The sequence below is a fragment of the Syngnathoides biaculeatus genome, chromosome 5 (assembly GCF_019802595.1).
Source record: "Syngnathoides biaculeatus isolate LvHL_M chromosome 5, ASM1980259v1, whole genome shotgun sequence".
In the NCBI taxonomy this organism is placed as follows: domain Eukaryota; kingdom Metazoa; phylum Chordata; class Actinopteri; order Syngnathiformes; family Syngnathidae; genus Syngnathoides; species Syngnathoides biaculeatus.
Window position 1 is genome coordinate 4,573,238 of NC_084644.1, and position 20,448 is coordinate 4,593,685.

At 45.2% G+C, this 20,448-nt stretch overlaps 2 protein-coding genes across 7 annotated transcripts in view; one reads left to right on the plus strand and one right to left on the minus strand.

Annotated features, from left to right (window-relative positions):
- Positions 1–20,448, minus strand: part of st14 (ST14 transmembrane serine protease matriptase) — an 80,342-nt gene that overhangs the window by 8,241 nt on the left and 51,653 nt on the right. For 4 of the 6 annotated variants that reach the window (XM_061819438.1, XM_061819437.1, XM_061819435.1 and 1 more), the window contains 11 exons: positions 16,232–16,321; positions 15,964–16,025; positions 11,631–11,778; positions 10,892–11,049; positions 9,454–9,524; positions 8,546–8,718; positions 7,061–7,096; positions 5,616–5,844; positions 2,236–2,375; positions 2,054–2,157; positions 1,664–1,773 (listed from right to left, as the gene is read on the minus strand). In XM_061819438.1, the coding sequence (XP_061675422.1) occupies positions 1,664–1,773; positions 2,054–2,157; positions 2,236–2,375; positions 5,616–5,844; positions 7,061–7,096; positions 8,546–8,718; positions 9,454–9,524; positions 10,892–11,049; positions 11,631–11,778; positions 15,964–16,025; positions 16,232–16,321 (1,321 nt within the window). Of the gene's footprint in view, positions 1–1,663; positions 1,774–2,053; positions 2,158–2,235; positions 2,376–5,615; positions 5,845–7,060; positions 7,097–8,545; positions 8,719–9,453; positions 9,525–10,891; positions 11,050–11,630; positions 11,779–15,963; positions 16,179–16,231; positions 16,322–20,448 lie in introns of those variants that run through there. The other 2 variants (XM_061819439.1, XM_061819440.1) reach the window with 2 other exon arrangements.
- aplp1 (amyloid beta (A4) precursor-like protein 1) overlaps positions 15,429–20,448 on the plus strand; it is a 38,266-nt gene continuing 33,246 nt past the window's right edge. Inside the window, exons 1-2 of the mRNA XM_061819449.1 lie at positions 15,429–15,644; positions 17,121–17,529. Of these exons, the coding sequence (XP_061675433.1) occupies positions 17,464–17,529 (66 nt within the window). The 5' untranslated portion in view covers positions 15,429–15,644; positions 17,121–17,463. The remainder of the gene's footprint in view (positions 15,645–17,120; positions 17,530–20,448) is intronic.

Below are 20,448 nucleotides of genomic sequence, written 5' to 3' on the forward strand. Positions count from 1 at the left end.
GGGTATCAAATTGATAAAACGCCTCGGTTCTTAGCAGAATGGCGTTAAGCAATGACGCACGCGATCCAGCAGGGGCGTTTGGTCTCTCGCTTAGCGACAATTTTACTCGCTATGAGACGAGAGTTACTGTTCATCACGCTCTCGTTTTTCAATCAAGCTTGATTGATTTGTATTGCCGGAGCGCACCGGCAGAGGTTTGTGTTCTGTCGAGTATTATGCTTCTTAAAGGGCCACTGTCATGAAATGCATGATTTTGAGTATGTTATTAATGAAAAAACGGCAGCCGACACGGACCCATGCGTTTTTTTCACCACAAGACGTGATTTTGATCTTTTTGTAACTCCCGCCATGAAAATCCTCTCGAGGGATTTGTTTTCGAGAAGAAGCGGGAAGTGACGTACATGGCAGGACCGCCCTCAAGTGGACTCGTTTGTTTCTAATAGTTTTACCTCAAGGAAGGTAGCTCGAAGATAGCCAAAATAACGGCTTGTTGCATTGCTGGACATTGCTTGAACACTCGGGAGGATGGATTTACCCTTCATAAGTTTCCAAGAGACCCGGTTCGTCGTGAAAAATGAATTTCACGGGTGCTGAGGACGAGAGCTTCGTGGGTTGCAAATGACAGGAAGGGGTGTATACAGTTACAAAAAAAAAATAATAATAGTTTGGGAAGGACCACGTAATCCGTCTCTCATAATGTAACAAAAGATCCGCGTACGTATGACAGGGGTCCTAAATGTGTCGATGTGTGCATCGGACGGCTTCCGCGTCGGGCTCGTGGACGGCGGCGGCTATGAACAACGCTGCCGGCAACGGCGCATTCAGCCACCTGCTACGACAACGCCGCAAAGCGGCCCGGATCGGCGCCGTGATAAGCCACCTCGGCGGCGTAAATGAGCCACCCCGGCCGGCAAGCCCAGTCCGAAACGTCCCCATCTGTGCTTCAACATGTGCCATTCGACAACCGAGTGTTCATGTTGGCTATGGACGTCTCAGAAAGATGAACACAGCGGACGTACATATATGTGTCTATCCTTTTATCAACTTTTGTTTTAAGGTTAGGTTAGGGTTAAGGTATAACATATTAGCTAGCTCTATGTCACGGGTCACCGACGCGGTGCCCGCAGGCACACGGTTGCCCTCGAAGACCACTCAAGGCGCCCGCGAGGCATGTTTTAAAAATAGCGCAGGTCAGAAATTATTATTTCTGCTTCAAGTTGCGAATCAGACTTGCTTACATTCATGTAATTTTTAAAATGTTGTATAACGTGAAAAAAAAAAATAAAGCAAAAACTATTTTATATAGACTGAAGTTTGCTGCAAACAGAACATGTAGCCCTTGATGTGATTGGTGCTCACGAACGAGGCCTCAGCCTCAAAAAGGTCGGTGACCCCTGCTCTATGTAGGAGAAGGGGAACTATGAGACCGGGGGATTTCCTAGCGTCTGCTGCATACCCAGAGTTCCCCTGTTAGTAACGCGTGCATCGCAAGGAGACTTTTCAGCGCGGGGGAGCGCTCAGACCGTCACACCGGATTACGCGTGAAATATTGTGCAGTGTACCTATTGATGTGTCCAGAGAGTGTATATTTACTGCACATTCGTCAAATTAATCACAATCGGACAAGAAAAAAAGAACACAATAGCAGAGTGTTAAATCTTACTTTTTGCCCAAAACCTCCACGTAATCTTTGTGACACACACGAGTGTCCACCCCAGGCTCTTTCATGCGGAACAAGGTGAACTTCACACGCACTTTATTCCCGGCGGGGACCTGCAGCGCAGAAACGTTTGTGTCGTCATCCGCGTAATTTAGTGCGCACATAAGAACGCGTACTCCAGCCGGAAGACGTGGAAACGTTCGCACACGGGCTGCAGCTCAGCCTCGGCTGCAGCAGGCTGACAGATGAAGATAGAGGAGAAACTGAACAGCTTGGCTGCTACAGTGCTGCCTCAGCATCCCTCTTATGGCAGGCTGATGGAGGAGGAGGAAACGGCGGGGCGTCGCACATAAAAAAAGAAAAAGGGGGGGGGGGGCGGTCATTGTTGCAAACCTCAATGGTCCACTTGCAGTCCACAGCAGGAGGATAGAAACTCGGGTAGAGAGGGGAGGTGAAGACTCCTGAACTCGCGGTGAGGACGCCGCCGCAGGTCTTCGCTGAAAACATCGGATTTCGTCTCACGTCAGCGGGGGCGTTTTAGGTACTTCGGGTGGCACGGCGACGTGCCCGTTTACCTTTGGATTTGGGGATGCCTTTGTACAAGGCCTGAAAGCCGGGCCGCTGGGTCTCGGTGTCGGTTATCAGGCTGACGAGCATGATGTTACCGGACGAGACCACCTCCAGGGGGTTGGAGGGGGGCCTGTGACCGCACTTCCTGGGGAATGGCAATCATGAACGTCATCAAAAAAAATATGCAATAACATGTACCCTTTGCCTCTTTGTTTTAATTTTTCTAAAAACTACACAGCGTTGCCTTGAGAAACAATTGTTTTTTAAATTTGCTTTGACTTAAGAGCGCATATTTCAGATATGATCGCAATTAACTCAATCCCACTCAATTCACAATAAGCAGCACTTTGGAAAATTGTGAATTAATGAAAAAAAAAAAAAAGGGCTTCCAGCCATTTAATGCTACTCCCACCTGACATTTGTTTTCAAACTAAAAAATGATATCTTATTAATTTAACATGCTTGTAGTTAGCATCAATCGTTGCAGTTTTAGAATTTGTTCATAAACGGTGGTGCAACACATGTGGACAAATACTGTAACAGTACACACAATAATTTTTTGATATCCAGTACGGATAATGACCAATATTGGAGCATCTTACAACAGTAGTGGCAGTAGTAGGAATAATTTACAGTACTGTTCTTCCTTTGTGTCCTCCTGACTGTATTACACTGACTCCTAGTGCTCAAGACGGGAACACCAGATGGTACAGCAAATTGTTTAAATCATATATATTCTATGAAATTATTAAATTCTTTTATATGACGTGTAATACTTTGGAGAGCTATTTTTAAATTACTAAATAAACAGTTTGGGTTTTGGGGAATGGACGGATTAAAAAAAAGGGGATGTGCACACTTTTGCAACAGTTATTTTTTCGTTTGTTTGGTTGTATAGGTTATAGTTCTCATTTGTAATGGCAAAAAACATTTTGAAAACATTTATCTTAGTCATTTCATCCAAAATTGGCATTTGAAGAGTTTTGTAAACTCGTGCGCTGCACCTTAACCGCGGCATTTTGCAATATCTGCACACGCATTTTGTTTGTTCCCGATATGGGAAAAGCTGCGGCGGGAGACAAATTGAGGGCCTCGCGTCAAACTTTGAGTCGTTTAACTCTCAACGTCAACGTCGCAAACAAGATTGAAATGATTTAATTTGACAATAAATCGATAAATAAGCAAGGCGAGATGGGGAAAGATAAATAAGGAGAGATGAGATTGCTTTGGAGGGGATTCAAAGTCAAACGAGGGAGGCGGTAGCAAAAGTTTTCGATAGGTGCGCGCAACCTCAGTCAAATAAGATTTTTAAAAACTATTATCTTACGGCTCCCATGAAACTCCCCGTCACCTTGCTCAACGTATTTGTCCTGCAGTGGATCGCGAATGCACGGTGCGGCTACAGTTGCATTGGGGAGTTTTGACAATCAAATACCCCCCCCCCCCCCCAAAACAAAGACCAATTACACGAACACACAGCAGCGTGGCAGGATTAACGTCTGGCACCCTTCATCGATTTGGAACCAAAAGGTCTCTTTGGGCCAACTCGATCTCACCGAGGTCGCGAACGTTAACAATAAAATGCATCGCTCAAGGCTTGAGGAGCAAATTGGAAGGGGGGGAGGGGGGGGGGACAGGGTAGGGTGGGTGTTAATGTTGTTTTTCGAAAGTCCAGTACGAGGAATGAAGCGGAAAGGCATTTTCCGCCCACATCAAAACGGCTTTCATCCCAAAATCCCTGCGCAAGGTTTCAGTCAAATAAAGCGATTCCTCGCGGTTGTCCCTTAGGAACGCGCGACGGCTACGTTTCCTCTCTGATCATCAGGGATAAGTAAATTAAGCTAACGTCGGTTGAGCCCTGACTAAACGGATCCTGCTCCGAGTGGTTAAAGTCCAGACGAGGGTGTGATTTATGTTAACGTGACGTACCGATGCCGTTTTAGAGTACAAGTCTGCAGTGAAAGAATATGTATTTGTGTGATACAGCTGCAAATAAGTATTTGAACACCTGAAAAAAACCAATGTTAATATTTGGTTCAGCAGCCTTTGTTTGTGAGAGAGGTCAAACGTTTCCTGTAGTTGTTCACCAGGTTTGCGCACACTGCAGGAAGGATTTTGGCCCACTCCTCCACACAGATCTTCTCTAGATCAGACACGTTTCTGGGCTGTCGCTGAAAAACACGGCATTTCAGCTCCCTCCAAAGAATTTCCTATTGGGTTTAGGTCTAGAGACTGGCTAGGCCACCCCAGAACTTTGATATGCTTCTTACGGAGCCACTCCTTGGTTTTCCTGGCTGTGTGCTTCGGGTCATTGTCGTGTTGAAAGACCAAGCCACGACCCATCTTCAGTGTTCTGACTCAGGGAAAGAGGTTGTTCCCCAAAATCTCACAATACATGGCCGCGGTCATCCTCTCCTTATTACAGTGCAGTCGTCCTGTCCCATGTGCAGAAAAACACCCCCAAAGCATGACGCCACCACCCCCATGCTTCACAGTAGGGACGGTGTTCTCGGGATGGAACTCATCATTCGTCTTCCTCCAAACACGTACCATGCATGCTTTCAAACCATGAGGTCTTAGTGTATTACCAACAGTCACCTTGGAAACGGTGGTCCCAGCTTTTTTCAGGCCATTGACCAAGTCCTGTCGTGTCGTCCTGTGCTGATTCCTCACCTTTCTAAGGATCATTGAGACCCCCCGAGGTGATATCTTGCACGGGACTCCACTCCGATTGAGATTGACCGTCATGTTTAGCTTCTTCCATTTTCTAATGATTGCTCCAGCGGTGAAACGTTTTGTCACCAAGCTGCTTGGCAATGTCTCCGTTGCCCTTTCCAGCCGTGTGGAGTTGTACAATTTTGTCTCTGGTGTCTTTGGACAGCTCTTTGGTCTTGGCCATGTCACAAGTTTGGGTCTTGGGGTGGACAGGTGTCTTTATGCAGCGAACGACCTCACAGAGTCTGATTCGGGATAATACATGGGGTGGAGGTGGACTTTTAAAGGTGGACTAACAGGTCTTTGAGGGTCAGAATTCTAGCTGATGGACAGGCGTTCAAATACTTATTTGGAGCTGTAACACACAAATAAATTGCTAAAAAAAAAAAAATTCATACATTGTGATTTCTGGATTTTTTTTTTAGATGATCTCTCTCACAGTGGACGTGCACCTCCGATGACTTCCAAGTGTAAGAACTTGCAATATAGCAGGGTGTTCAAATACTTATTTTCTTCACTGTATTTGATGCTGTTTCTGTGCAAGAGAGGCAGCCGAGCACAGAATGCACATCAGGTCAAACATTCTTTTACTTTTACTTGAGTTCGTCTCATTTTGCCCCTGCATCAACTCTCAAGAACCTCGTTCGTGCACCGAAGCGCCGCCACTTACTCGGTGATCATCTGAGAATCGTCAGGACTCAACGAATCGTAAATGGAGACAAAGTCATCGAAGCAGTCGTCCTCCACGTGGAAGAAGGGAAACGTGACGGAGATGACCCTTGAGGCCGGCGCTCGGATTTGCCACTGGCAGCGGGACTTCGAGGGGTAGCCGACGGGGTACCCCGGAGACGAAAACTCGGACTCGGTTTCCTCGGCCTCCAGACGGAAGAAGCATTCATCTGGGAATCAAACATCGATTGCGCCACATTCACACTTGCAGAATAAGAAAAGCAAGCAGAAAACCGTTCTGCCTTTAGGGCACAGGTGTCAAACTCAAGGCCCGGGGGCCAGATCTGGCCCGCCAACATGATTTTGTGTGGCCCGCGGAGCCAAATTTCAATTTCCATTATTCTTTTAAAAATCACTACCAAAACTTCAAATTGTTATACGTCATAAATGATAAGAGTTGAGATATTACAAGCATTTTTGTGTTACCAGACGGGAATAGTCGAAAAAACACATTACCCTTGGTGAGTTCTGATTCCAAAACTCGTTCATAAATTGACGATGTTAATGTGATGAGATGATTAAATATTTTTGTTCCACAGTCATAACAGAACAACAATGTGGCCCGCGAGAAAATTTAGTTTGATACCCCTGCTTTAGGGGGCTCAACAAGTATCGGAGAGAGAAGCCCACCAAAATCGAAATTCGCTTAGTAATTGAATACACGTTAGCACCTTTATACCTAAGAGGAGGTCAGGTTTTACTCACAAAGTAATCGTAAAAAGTAAGTAGTACAAGTACTAAGTAATACACAATATTAGGGGAATCGGGTTGACAGTTTTCGCACGAAACATTGGCCCAAGACATTTTTTCCATCTTTCAGCTTCAAAATGAGTAATTGACTGAAATGTCGGAAACTTTGGATCTTTTTTCCGAGACAAAAATACTTTGCAGAGGACTCCTTGTTTTATTTTTGAAACTCTACGTGAGAAGAGACGAGAGAAAGTGCTAAACGGAGTGTGGCGTTGACAATTACATTTTCCTTAACCACAAGGGGAAACGAATCGAAAGATTCAAATCAGATTCCGAGAATCAAATCAGATTCAGATTCCGAGATTTTATTTTTGGGGCCATATTGGCCAGCCCAAGCACTTGCGAGATTCCGCAGCTGACCCGTAAAAAAGCAAGAAAGGGCAAACGCAAAAGAAACCCGAACAAATCGTGTGCATAATTGCGCTTAAAATGATTCATATAGAGGGAATTGATGGAACGAGCGCAAAAAAAAAAAAAGTTTCAACGGTGCGTAAATTATAAATCATAGCGAGGTCCACGGTGACTGACTGGCCGGAGTCTGACTCTTGTTGGAAGATAACTTATCCAAGTTTGGGGTCGCACTGAGCCGCAGAAATGACGGTCACGAGTGATTGAAATAGCACAGATTGTACTCACTGGCTCGGGGGTTCCTGGCCATGCGGGGGTCGGTGACTGGAGGCAGACAGAAAGAGACGGGAGAGCGTTAGGACCAAGAAGAAAGGCCGGAATGTGCCACTGGGGCCTGGGAGCCGACACCATTTGCACGTCGAGGCCTGAAGAATATTCAGCTTTGCACATTTTCCGTTCCATTTCCCCGCCTTTAGGGGGAGCGTCAACGCCGCGTTTGGCATCTCGCCTCGCCCTAAAGCGGCAGCCTATCACACCCGGAGGAATCATTTTTAAAAGAACCGAAGCCTTCCGACTCACAAAAAGTCAGCTCCTGGCGAGCGGCCAGCTTGCGGACAAATGCAACGGCGGACAACCGGTGAGGCAGAATGAAGAATAATGGGCCTCTCCGAACGGGCCCGGGCTAATCTCATTAGAGGGACCCAAACTGTGTGGTTCCGCAATCTCAGGTGCAGTACAAGCAGAGAGGTCTGCTAGATTCCTCATCATCTGATCAGCACGAGTCGACGTGAGCTCTTTGTAATGCAAAGTGTACTGCACGGAATCGCGAGGCTGATATGAGATGACAGCGAGCTTATTCAGCTCCGCATTGGCAGTCTTATACATCTGCTGAGTGTTGGGTTCAAATACGGTGAGCGTCGTCGGGCGGAGCTTCTTGCCAAACCTTGTTTTCATTTTTTCTGTGGGTGCTCTATTTTTTTTTTTTTTTAGGGGGGGTGGTTCAAGACACACGACTCAAGTATATAGTACAGCGCCAAATAAGGTCACCGCTTTCATAAGCAAACAGGGAAGATCGTTTCAGGTCATTTGGTGATAAACACGCTTCAGTTATTTAACTTTAATGCAGTAAGTAAAACTTTTTTTACATGGTGATTATCCAGCTCCACAAGTTGCCGGTGGAAAATATGGCTCCATATGTCAATCTGTGGAAATGTCAATTATCAAACAGCAAGAATTTAAGGTGGAGGTGGGACTGCATCAGGGATCCGCGCTGAGCCCCTTCCTGTTCGCGGTAGTAATGGATAGGCTGACAGACGAGGTTAGGCTGGAATCCCCTCGGAACATGATGTATGATGTTCGCAGATGATTTTGTGATCTGCGGTGAAAGCAGGGAGCAGGCGGAGGAACAATTAGAAAGATGGAGGCATGCACTGGAAAGGCGAGGAATGAAGATTAGCTGAGGTAAAACAGAATATATGTGCATGACAGGGGCGGAGGAGAAGAGTGAAGCTCCAGGGAGAAGAGATGGCGAGGGTGGACGGCTTCAAATGCTTGGGGTCAACAATACAGAGCAATGGTGAGTGTGGTAAGGAAGTGAAGAAACGGGTCCAAGCGGGGTGGAACAGTTGGCGGAAGGTGTCTGGTGTTCTATGTGACAGAAGAGTCTCCGCTAGGTTGAAGGGCAAAGGCTGTGAAACAGTGGTGAGGCCAGCCTTGATGGACGGATTGGAGAGGGTGGCACTGAATAGACAACGGGAAGCGAGTCTCGCTTACACGTGGCTGTGATTTCGCTGATCTTGATTTGACCGGCGCTCCTGGAGTTCTGCTGCTCCTTTATCCCTTTCTCCAAGGTCTCGGACACTAGCTCCTCAGAGATTTCAGGTACGACCTCGAGGTCCTCCACCGGCACATCAAACTGGGACCAATAGTACGCGATCACACCCTCGCTGTGGAAAGCGGAAAGAATTTGCAAGCCAGTGAAGATTGGAGGGGGAAGCGTTTGATTAGCAGGGGGGGGGGGGGGGGGGAGAAAACCGAATCGCCGATACGGAAACAAAACCGAGAACTAAAATTGAGCGAGCGCCGGGTCGTGCTGACGCTATCAATTGGCAGTGACTGCGCTGCAAACGTCCAAACGCGTTTTGCAAATACGAGCAAAAAGGACAACCGCAGACGTTTCACTGAAATAACATTACGGTTATAGTACGAAATGATGTGTAGACAAAAATGTTGCTTTCGTGCTTGTTGGTTTAGGACTCAGATTCCACCGGGCTCAGCAATCAAAGCCATCTTTGAAAAGAAAAAATTTTTTACATAAACACAAAAGAAGCCCAGAGGCTGTCATAAACTTGGAGTGACAGCGCGGAAGGGAGCGGAGGGGGCGCGCATCCAGAATAGGAGGCTACGCGTCAATCATTAAATGATACATATAGGAATCAACCTCCGCGATCATCACACAAATTTGCATAAATTATGCACACGAAAGTCCGCTCCGCTGACTAAACATTCAACTAAATGGGCACAGTTGAAGAAAACACGCTTTCACCTGGATGAAATACTGAATTCATAAACAAAAAAATCAAAGGCTTTGCAAAATATTTGAAACGCAGGTTTACTTCAAATTTACACAAAAACAATAAATATCATCATCATGATGTCCGGGATCCCCAAAGAAAAAGTACCTGAAAGCTGTGACAACAGACTTTGTGTAGTACGCAGCAAGTAATGGATCCTTCTTCAAGTTTTCTTCCAACTATGAAGAGAGAACATTTTTTTTTTAGGAACAGATCACGTGAAAAGCTTGTGATTGATTGATTCTGTTTTTTTTAAATTAAATTCAGTTTAAATAGAAGCACATTAAAATACTTGAATGATAACAACCACAACAGCGGAACTCTCAATTAAGCGGTCTTGCCCGATGTTGTCACCATTGTCAATCTCTCGAAAAATTTTATGTCATCACTACTATGAATACTATATGAAAGAAATACATGTAAAATGAAAAATATACTATGCGTACATATATTAATGCGACATATACAACTGTGTACAGACAGAAGAGAATACAGGAGCGTTACTGTTTATCTTTGGATTTCTGGGTCTTATTTCTGCTCTTGGGCGCCCCCTGCAGGCGTTACGGATAATACAAGTGTTGCTGTAACCCACTGTGCAAAACATTGCGTACTGCGTCAGCAGTAGACGAAGAAAAACATAAAAATATTCGTGAAATAAATTTACCAGCTGTAGATCAACAACAACAAAAAATTGTGTTTTAATGCAAATTACTCCAACAAAATTTGGGGGTTTTGAGTGTGATCGTTTTAATGTGAAACAAAGCTTGTCCAAACACTGTTCACAATATTTAACAGTAACTTTTTTGTACTTGGTATTTTTTATCCATTTCAATCACATCCAATGTGCAGAGAAAATCTGAATTACCAGGAAAAAAAAAAAGTTGAGTCAGTTAATGTGTCAACGGGTCGTACTGCGCCACAAGAAGACAGTTACTGCTTTTCATTAGATTTTTTTTATTTTATACTTGTTGCCTGGAAATATTTACTAAATGTATGACTTGAACACCATGTTAGGGTAGCTTAGTTAGAAAAACTATGACGCTTATGTACAATTTTGGGTACAGTCATCGCAGTAGGAAAAAAAACTCCAGCGGAAATGGAGGACCAATCTACTCCAATTGTTCATATCCATCCATTTTCTTAGCCGCTTATCCTCACAAGGGAGTGCTGGAGCCTATCCCAGCTGTCAACGAGCAGGAGGCGGGTTACACCCCGAACTGGTCGCCAGCCAATCCCAGGGCAGACCGAGACAGACAGCCGCGCTCACAATCACACCTAGGGTCAATTTAGAGTGTTCAATTAATGTTGTAATGTTTTTTGGATGTGGGAGGAAATCGGAGTGCCCGGAGGAAACCCACGCAGGCACGGGGAGAACACGCAGACTCCACACAGGTGGGGCCGGGGATCGAACCCTGGACCTCAGAACTGTGAGGCCAACACGTTACAGCCATTGGTAATATTTCCAAAAATAGTTCATTCCGCGACAGAGCCAATATTTTACGTAAGGTGTAAAAACGTGCGTGCCGTCTCCCGGCAAGAAACTCACAACTCCCTCCAGTTTCTCGGCCAGTGCTTCAAATTCGGGGCCGCTGGTGTCCTCCAACTTGTCTTCGTACGGGACGTCGGGCAACAGCATGTGGCCGCTGAAGACCAGCACGGCGGGTTTCTGCTGCTTACTGAGCGTGGCTTCGTCGGCATCCTTAACTTGAAGGCGAGAAGGCACAAGGAGAGCGTTGCGACTGCGCGTCATTTCGGGCTTGTCGCCTCAGACGGCAGAGAGGCTTTTAAAACACAAACACGATTTTTAAAAGACGCGCGGATTGATCTCGAGTTGAGAGGACAAAAAAACTGCGTCGTCCGTCGGGGTGGGGGGGTTGCTAATCAAGACCTCAGAGGCCTGTTCGTCAGAACTCGTGTCACTGACTTTTTTTGTGTTTACTTAGCATTATCCAAAAGGAGAAAGTCAGTGCTGTCACTTGAGCTATAGCTAAGGGGAAATCATAAATCATAAAACAAAACAAAAAAAAAACATTCAAAGAAGCCACGATTGCAGTCTCCTGTCAAAGAGCTTTCACAGCAAGTATAAACACCGACTGTGACGCGAGCTTTGTCTTCCGCACGAGCCGACGTCGGCGGAATAAACACTTCAAACGTCTCATTAAACCCAACAAAGGGGAACTTTGATTTGCGCCAAAAAAAAAAAAAAAAGAAAAGAAACATCCCCGTGATGTTCGCACAAGCGTGGCGGGGCGACTTCGTGGGGGAAGCTTCTCGAGAGCACTCACAGACAAAAAGCCAGATGAGGAAAGCAACCACAGCGGCGACGACGAGGGCCGCCACCACAACGCCGACCACGGCGCCGACGCGCCGCTTGGACGAGGCTTTCTCCTTGCTGGTTAGGAAGTCGATCCGCTCGTGGTGGTCATTGTGGCCCTGGGGGGGGGTGCAATGTGAGCATTTGGCACAAAACTAAAGTCATAAAATAAAAACGTGGATTGCAGCAGGTAGCGCGTTTGTCTCGTGATTGGTTCCCGCTGGGGAATGGAAAACCGTCACGTATTTGTTTTACTCCACACCCCAACTTTTATTTGAGAATGGGGGTAAAAAGTACTGGATTTGGCTGTTGCATGTTTTTTTTTTTGTTTTTTTTTTAATAAGGCCTTAGAGGGAAATTCCGGTGGTTAAGATCAAGAAACTATCAAATCGGTCATGTAATATGTACTCTATCTTGATAATGTAATATTAATCCTCTCTCATTTCATGGTGGTTGGAGAAGATTTTTATCGAGAATTGTGAATTTTCAAGGGCGCTGCCATTTTGGCGAGTCACGTGACCCACGTGCGCGGACGTGACGTGTTACGTGCCGTTCCAAACGCTCGATTACATGGGACACAATTTTTCCCGGATTTATCCTCATCCGAGGAAGGAATAGCAGTATCGGTTGATGGGGAAGACTGAGGAATACTTCCGTACAGATTTGAACCTGCGGATCGCCGACTCCGCGTCATTCCGCCCGAAGAACTATCCGAATATTCAATATTTACAGCCACAGAAAGGTCCATTGGGAAAAATACCGAGCAGTCGTCCAAACATTGGACTGTGTTCGACTTGTACTTTGTACTGCATTAGTTCTGGAATGAGCTAGTTAACTGTTTCCTACCGGTGACGCTCTACAAAACACTTTGGGGAAAATGATTTCTTTAAAAAAACAACAAAAAAAAAATCAGTTGGACGTGAACCTCAGTTGACTGAGCGTAGGGCAGCTCTGTACACTACGCGTGGTTTAAAAATGCTAATGAACGCCGTAAAGTTGCAAGAGCGGCGTGCAGTGACAAGCGACATACCTCCGTTTGCAAGACCGGTCAAACCCGTTTCCAGACGCCGCACGGCCAACGGGCGCACGTGTGTCGGCACCAGACGTATGCCCGGTGCGGCGCTCGCTGACGCGGGCGGCGTAATCAACGCACAACGAATTCAGCGCCTAAAGCGGATGAGCGAGGACGCCCGAGCGCCATTAGTGATGGAGAACCGCGTTGCTATTAAATCAATTTGTCAGACGGGGCCGCCCCTTACGACGGGGGCTCAATTACACGAGTCCGGATGATAACTCGCTGCAATTAAGGCCTATTTTTACTCAGCGCCTGCCTTCCACACGCGCCGTCTAAGCGGAATCTCGAACGGCAATCACGGCCCAGAACGAGAGAAATCTTTAGAGATGGGGTCAGCGAGTGCTTCGGGGTCTCTCCGCACCCACCGCTCAGCGCCCGCTTCATCAATTAATCAGCCCTTAATATGACCATTAAGCAAACTCCATCAGAGCCCATTCTTCACTCCGGGAATGAGTTATTATTACCTCTTCTACAATGAGAAACCTCCAAATGCGGCAGAGTGCTGCCATTTTCTTGACGGACAGCAAAGTTCTAGTCTAGGGCTGGAAAGGGACATCGGCCCTTATGGAAAAATAATAATAATAATAATAATCATAAAATCATGAGAATGCAGACCACCACCAAGTGTGAATTGGCACATCCTGTAGGTGGCAGTTGCTTCCATCCCTCCATCTTGAGTACTGCTTATCCTCAATGGGATCACAGGCAACGTTCCCTCTAAGCTGCGCACCTGCGCAATTGCGCACTTGTAGCGCACATGAAAACTGACCCAGCACAGTGAACCACAGCCCAAGTTTTTTTATTATTTTTAAACAACAGCACGCGGCCACACCGTGCCACACACTCTACTTCCTTGTTTACCTGACACCGCCAACCTCCGGCTCTTAAAGGGATACACTCATAATTACAAACATCGCCCACCACCGCTGCTTTAGTTAGAAACAGTCTGGGCAACGTAGAGCAAAGACGAGTTAGACATGGTGCTTACGTTTACTTTAGATAATAATGGCAAAAGTAAGAAAAAAATGCTGTTGCTTTAATGAATGTCAGAGTATGTGAATAATAATAATAATAATAACAAAATAATAATAATGAAGAAAAAGTGGTGAAACTGGATGAAATTTTCTCTTTTTTTGGAGTGAGAATGGTCTGGTCTGTAGCCAAAGTAGAAAGTGCAGGATGAGATGGTGTATAATGTTAAAAATTCCACCTTGGCGCAGCCTGATCGAGGATGAAAGCACAGACAATACAGTGCACAAAAAAGATAATTCTGTATTTTAAAAATAGGAGACCTCATAATATTAACCTTAAAACTGTTTGGTAGCAACATTCAGCTTTCAATGTGCATCGCTAAAGATATTCTGCAAGCAATAATTCAGTTTTACACCAAGAAAAACAGACGGGGACATCATTGTGGGTTAAAAAAATGTGAAAAAGTTGGATGCAACATTTCAAAATTACAGTGCATAGTTGGCCTGGTTTAGTTAGCAATGTATATTTTTTGTTTGTTGACATTTTCATTGTTAAGTTTGCAAAACCAAAAACTTGTTCTTGAAAATGTTCTGATGGGAATGTAAATAAATGCTGTAATCTGAATCTTTAAATGAGGCATGTAACTTCAATGGATGACACGGATCTGACCACACAGTGCACACGTCTGCTGTTGCTCACGGTGGTCAAAGGGGGCGCTCACGGCCTTAGTGTGTTTTCTCAGACACGTAAAAAATTAAGAGTTGATCACAGGTGAGCTGGAGCCGATCCCAGCTGACTTTGGGCAACAGGCTAGAAGTGGAATCCACCCTCCACTCTTCTCCAGCCAGTCGCAGCCCCACAAAATAAGCAAGAAGAGGTTCAGTGCTCCTGAGAAATGTGAAAATATTAAGATGCACGAAACGTTGGAAACACTTGTAGCACGTGTTATCCTGCAAATGTTGGTGTGGCGACTTGAGGGTGCGAAAATAAGAGGACTTCATTGGTGAGCCGCTAAATAACAATAATATAATAATAATAATAACAAAATAATAATAATGAAGAAAAAGTGGTGAAACTGGATGAAATTTTCTCTTTTTTTGGAGTGAGAATGGTCTGGTCTGTAGCCAAAGTAGAAAGTGCAGGATGAGATGGTGTATAATGTTAAAAATTCCACCTTGGCGCAGCCTGATCGAGGATGAAACACAGACAATACAGTGCACAAAAAAGATAATTCTGTATTTTAAAAATAGGAGACCTCATAATATTAACCTTAAAACTGTTTGGTAGCAACATTCAGCTTTCAATGTGCATCGCTAAAGATATTCTGCAAGCAATAATTCAGTTTTACACCAAGAAAAACAGACGGGGACATCATTGTGGGTTAAAAAAATGTGAAAAAGTTGGATGCAACATTTCAAAATTACAGTGCATAGTTGGCCTGGTTTAGTTAGCAATGTATATTTTTTGTTTGTTGACATTTTCATTGTTAAGTTTGCAAAACCAAAAACTTGTTCATGAAAATGTTCTGATGGGAATGTAAATAAATGCTGTAATCTGAATCTTTAAATGAGGCATGTAACTTCAATGGATGACACGGATCTGACCACACAGTGCACACGTCTGCTGTTGCTCACGGTGGTCAAAGGGGGCGCTCACGGCCTTAGTGTGTTTTCTCAGACACGTAAAAAATTAAGAGTTGATCACAGGTGAGCTGGAGCCGATCCCAGCTGACTTTGGGCAACAGGCTAGAAGTGGAATCCACCCTCCACTCTTCTCCAGCCAGTCGCAGCCCCACAAAATAAGCAAGAAGAGGTTCAGTGCTCCTGAGAAATGTGAAAATATTAAGATGCACGAAACGTTGGAAACACTTGTAGCACGTGTTATCCTGCAAATGTTGGTGTGGCGACTTGAGGGTGCGAAAATAAGAGGACTTCATTGGTGAGCCGCTAAATAACAATAATAATAATAATAAAATGAGCAATATGAGTTTGTCCAGCATGAAAGTACAGAGTCAAGTGAAACTTTTTTTGTTCCTTCCTGCTTCCAGAAACGAAATTTGAGACGTCTGTTTGTAGGCTATTTATCAGTCATTCACGTAAAAGTTTGGCTTCAACTATTCATCGCATTGCATTCAAAGTACAACACTTCCAAGCGCATTGAGTTGAGGCCTTTGAGATGAGATGAGATAAAAATGGAATGAGGGGGGGGGGGGAAATATGATCTTTGAGAGGACAGTACTGTGGTCGCGGCCACTCACGTCGTATCTAGCGGCGTACATCCTCAACGAAGATACGAAGCCACTTGATCCTCTGGCTCCCCCTTCGGTTGTAAATAAAGTTAGAAGTGGAAAAAAAAAAAAAACAGAAAAAACAAACGCGTGTGGTGTTGAAAAGCAACAAAAGCGAACTATGTATTTCGCAAGTGGATGAAATGGGACAACAACTTCCTGTGTCGACGCTAAGACAAAAAAAAAAAAATAAGAACGCTTCCTTACACACCTATGAACAAGCCCCGCCCACAAATACCTGCAGCTCCACACCGCCATAGACATGTGCATGTAGATACGGTGCAGGTTGAGTGAACGCGTCCGCCATGTTGGATGTGGCATGCTTGCCCTGTAAACAAATGCAAGGAAATATAGCGACTGCACTTTTCGACAATGTGCACAATGATAATCCATCCTCACGCACATATACACACACATTTGAAAAAAACATTGTGCAGAAAATTTAATTGATTGCACAGGATTGTTTTGGAAGTTACACTTAAAAGGCCAAACGAATACTGGATTAAACTAAAGTGACGGTTATTTGCGACTGCGACTAAAATGTTCTTCAGAGAAGACCACTAAACAAAGGCTATGACTGTTACACATCCCTGGACAGTATTAACGGTGGATATAAAAAGTCTACACACCCATGTTCAAATTCCTTTTATGGGGTTGTTGTAAAAAAAAAAAAATAAAGAAAAAAGATTGAGATCAGGACAAATCCGTTGATTTATGTATTTAACATTAATGTATCCTATAACATATACAACTCAAGTGGGGGGAATAATCCTTTCCAAAGGGGAGCAGAAATAAACCTAAAAATATCCCACTAATTGGATACTTAAAATATAGGGATCCATTCATTTATTTTGTATGCGTTAATCTAATCTTTTAAATAACTCGTTTTTGATTAAGTGTGCATAATACGATGAGTATAGACATTTATTATTATCCTTATCATTAAAACAAACAATTCTGCATATACGTACGGCATTGTATATTTTCTTAACTTTATCAAATAACTGGTTCATTGATAAATATTAAATTCGTTATAATTTAAGAATATGAACTGTAATTATGGTGAGGATTTGGTAAAAATATCAAAATGCATGCAATCGTTTCATTTATACAATTTTATATTGCAGATCCAGTGTACTGCACTTTGCATTCGACTTGACAGCGACGCGAGTTCCCTAGCGCAGCGTCGAATTACGACCACCAGATGTCACTGTTCACCAGGCCGAGTATCGCCCCCCTCCTTTCGACGAAGCCGGTGACAAATAGCCGCAGAAACAGGGCTTGGTTTCTGCGAGTTGTGTATGATTCACATCTGAGCCACACTGCGACTGGAGACGCAGACGCTGAGCAGGACGCAGAGGCGCAGGAGCTATCTCGGGAGCATCACTTCGGCTGAGCTTATGTTGGACTCACTGGTTCTCCTCTAGCTACTCGGTCAACTGCAAACCACAACAGTGGGAGGACATCGATATGGGACATTCCGCAATTCCAGTCTTGCTGGCCGCGCTGTCCTTGCACGCATGTGGAAGCGTCGAGGTAAGACGATGGCGCAATCAAATGTCGACATCTGTCGACACATCGTTTGACTGCGTCCGCACGCACTTTGCCGTTTTCTTGCTGAGACTCGCGCCGAGATTTAATTAGTAAATGCATCCCCGCAGCTATCGGGGTGATGACACGACACCGCCGCACAAATCTTAAGCGCAGATGTTATCCTCAGATAGACGTGGGAGAGGTTATTATTTAACATCAGCGAGAGGGGTTGTTTATGTGACTTATTTGGCTGGCTGCGTCAAGCCAGAAGAGGGGCCTGCGTCTGATTTGAGAAGATGGTGGGAGGATGGAGATCAAACAGCATCTCATCGGCTCCCCATCTGCTCCTGTCAGGCAGACGACACAGTACACGCTTTACATCTGGAGAGCGCGGCTGCACCCCGTTGGCCCCGGACGCCGTCACGCATATTCAATCCCCCTCCTGACACTTGAAAAGACGTTTAAAGGCCGCCGTCGTACGCGAGGCAGGACCAGGTCCTCCTGCGTAGCCTCGAAATGCATCGGGAGGAATGCATCGCGATGGAAATGGAAGAGGTCGACGACTGCAGAACTGCGTCCGAGCTCGAGTCCAGCTACGGCAAGCCCGACCGACGTTGAACGCACTATACCTTTATTACCTCCCCCAACGATTTCGTGTCCTTATAAACGAGATTTTCGTGCACGCCGTGCTACTGCACAATGCTATTTAAAATTCTCGATGCTGGTATTCTTAAAATAATCTTCGCATTACCATTTTGGCGAGAAGCCACACATTGATAGTGTTATATATATTAAAAGAAAAAAAAAAAGGAAAATATTACAAAGACTCCTCAGTGGTATCAGGCACTGGCAATCAAAATTGGACATTTTTCTTTTTAGTGCAGCTCTTGTATTGGATTTTATGCATTTCAACTGGTCATAACGTGGCCGGGGGCACACAAATTTGCTTGCTTATTTAATTTAACAGGAGAATCCACAGATTGCTTATGTTATTAAAGATGAAAGTGAAAGAATTGGAGGATTATAATGCTCCAAAACAGCAATAGTGGACGAAATTGCGTTCATGCATCTCCCCCACCCTCCCCCAATCTTATCCTGTTCAGGGTCACAGGGACCTGAGGCCAACGCAGCTTCCTAAAACCCGACAAAACTCTTGACACGTTCCCAGTCATTCGCAGGGCGCGTGCACGGCAAGACAACCATTAACGCATTCTCACCATCGCCGAGTGCAAAATGATCTCGGATGGATTAATTTTTGCGAAATAATCCTTCAATTCGAATTTGGGAGAAATGAAACGTTGAGAAAATACATCATCAAATAATCCAGATTTGTGATGTAGACTCTTATCATCGAATGTGTAAGCCTTGGCAGCTGCCATCGTTTCCTCTGCAAAGGACTTCCGGATTGCTTTTAGGTTGGTGTGTAGAAGGGCGATGCTGACGTCGGGGTTGAGTCACAACGCCCCCCCCCCCCCCCCACCTCCAGATGCTGGTTCGTGTCAAACGTTCTTTGTCATCTCAACAAAAAAAACAAAAAAAAAAAAAAAACGACGAGTGAATGAAGCCAGCCGCCCCCCGCCCGGCCTCCTCCCTCCTCCTTGGAGAGGATTTGTTCAGTGTTTATTTATTAGCCATCTTCCACAGTGAGCCCGTCACAGTGATGAGACGTGCCTGCTTTCATTCTTAAATAATTTCACGTGCGTAAGAGCCTTAGAGGGATTACTGTGACGCCAAGGAGCAGGAGGAGCACCGCATTTCCACAGACCTGCCCAAACGAAGGTTTATATACTGGAGATTAGACTGAGAGAGGGCCGGCGAGTTGGATTACCCCCGTATTAGTCGTAATAGAAGTGTCAGTTTGCCTTCATTTACTCAGCAGTGAATGGGGCGAATTTGCCGCGATCCCCCTTTTGTGGTGCGTGTATTAAAAATTTATTAGCGCACCGCCGTCTGAAAAATCTTTGCTGCAGACGCTCTTAAATAACGTTAAGCTACGGCTTGAGTGGTCGCTCGCGCGTCGTGAGTGGCGCTCATCCTGACATGAAAGGTCACCCGTGAGACGATGACGAACATTATCGCCTTCGTGAGCTGCGTGCGATCTTGAACAATTTAGCCCAACCTTAATGGAGGAGGAAAGGAGCTGTCATTTTCAATATGGGTCGTGTATTGTAGCGCATTCAGAAACAGAAAGGGTGTTCTAATTTCCAATCTAAAGGTCACGTGTAGAAAAATGACCCTTTCAGGGTTGTGGAAGAAGAGACGTACAGTACTTCTTCTTTTCCTTTCGGCTTGTCCCGTGAAGGGGTCGCCGCAGCGTGTCAAAGCCCATCTCGTGCATCTTCCACTGTCCTCATGTCTTCCCTCACAACATCCATCAACCTTTTTTTGGTCTTCCTCTCTCTCGCTCTTTTGCCTGGCAGCTCCATCTTGAGCACCTTTCTCCCAATATACTAACCCTCTCGCCTCTGGACAGGTCCAAACCATCGAAGTCTGCTCTCTCTAACCTTGTCTCCAAAACATCCAACTTTGGCCATCCCTCTAATGAGCTCATTTCTAATACGATCCAACCAAGCGAGAACCTCAACATCTTCATTTCTGCCAACTCCAGTTCTGCTTCCTGTTGTGTCTTCAGTGCCACCGTCTCTAATCCGGCCTCACCACTCTTTTATAAACTTTGCCCTTCATCCTAAGCGGAGACTCTTCTGTCACATAGAACACCAGACACCTTCCGCCAACTGTTCCACCCCGCTTGGACCCGTTTCTTCACTTCCTTAACACACTCTCCGTCGCTCTGGATTGTTGACCCCCAGTATTTGAAGTCGTCCACCCTCGAGCCTCACTCTTCCCCCTTCTCCCCCCTCATTCACGCACATATATTCTGTTTTACTTCAGGTAATCTTCATTCCTCTCCCTTTCCAGTGC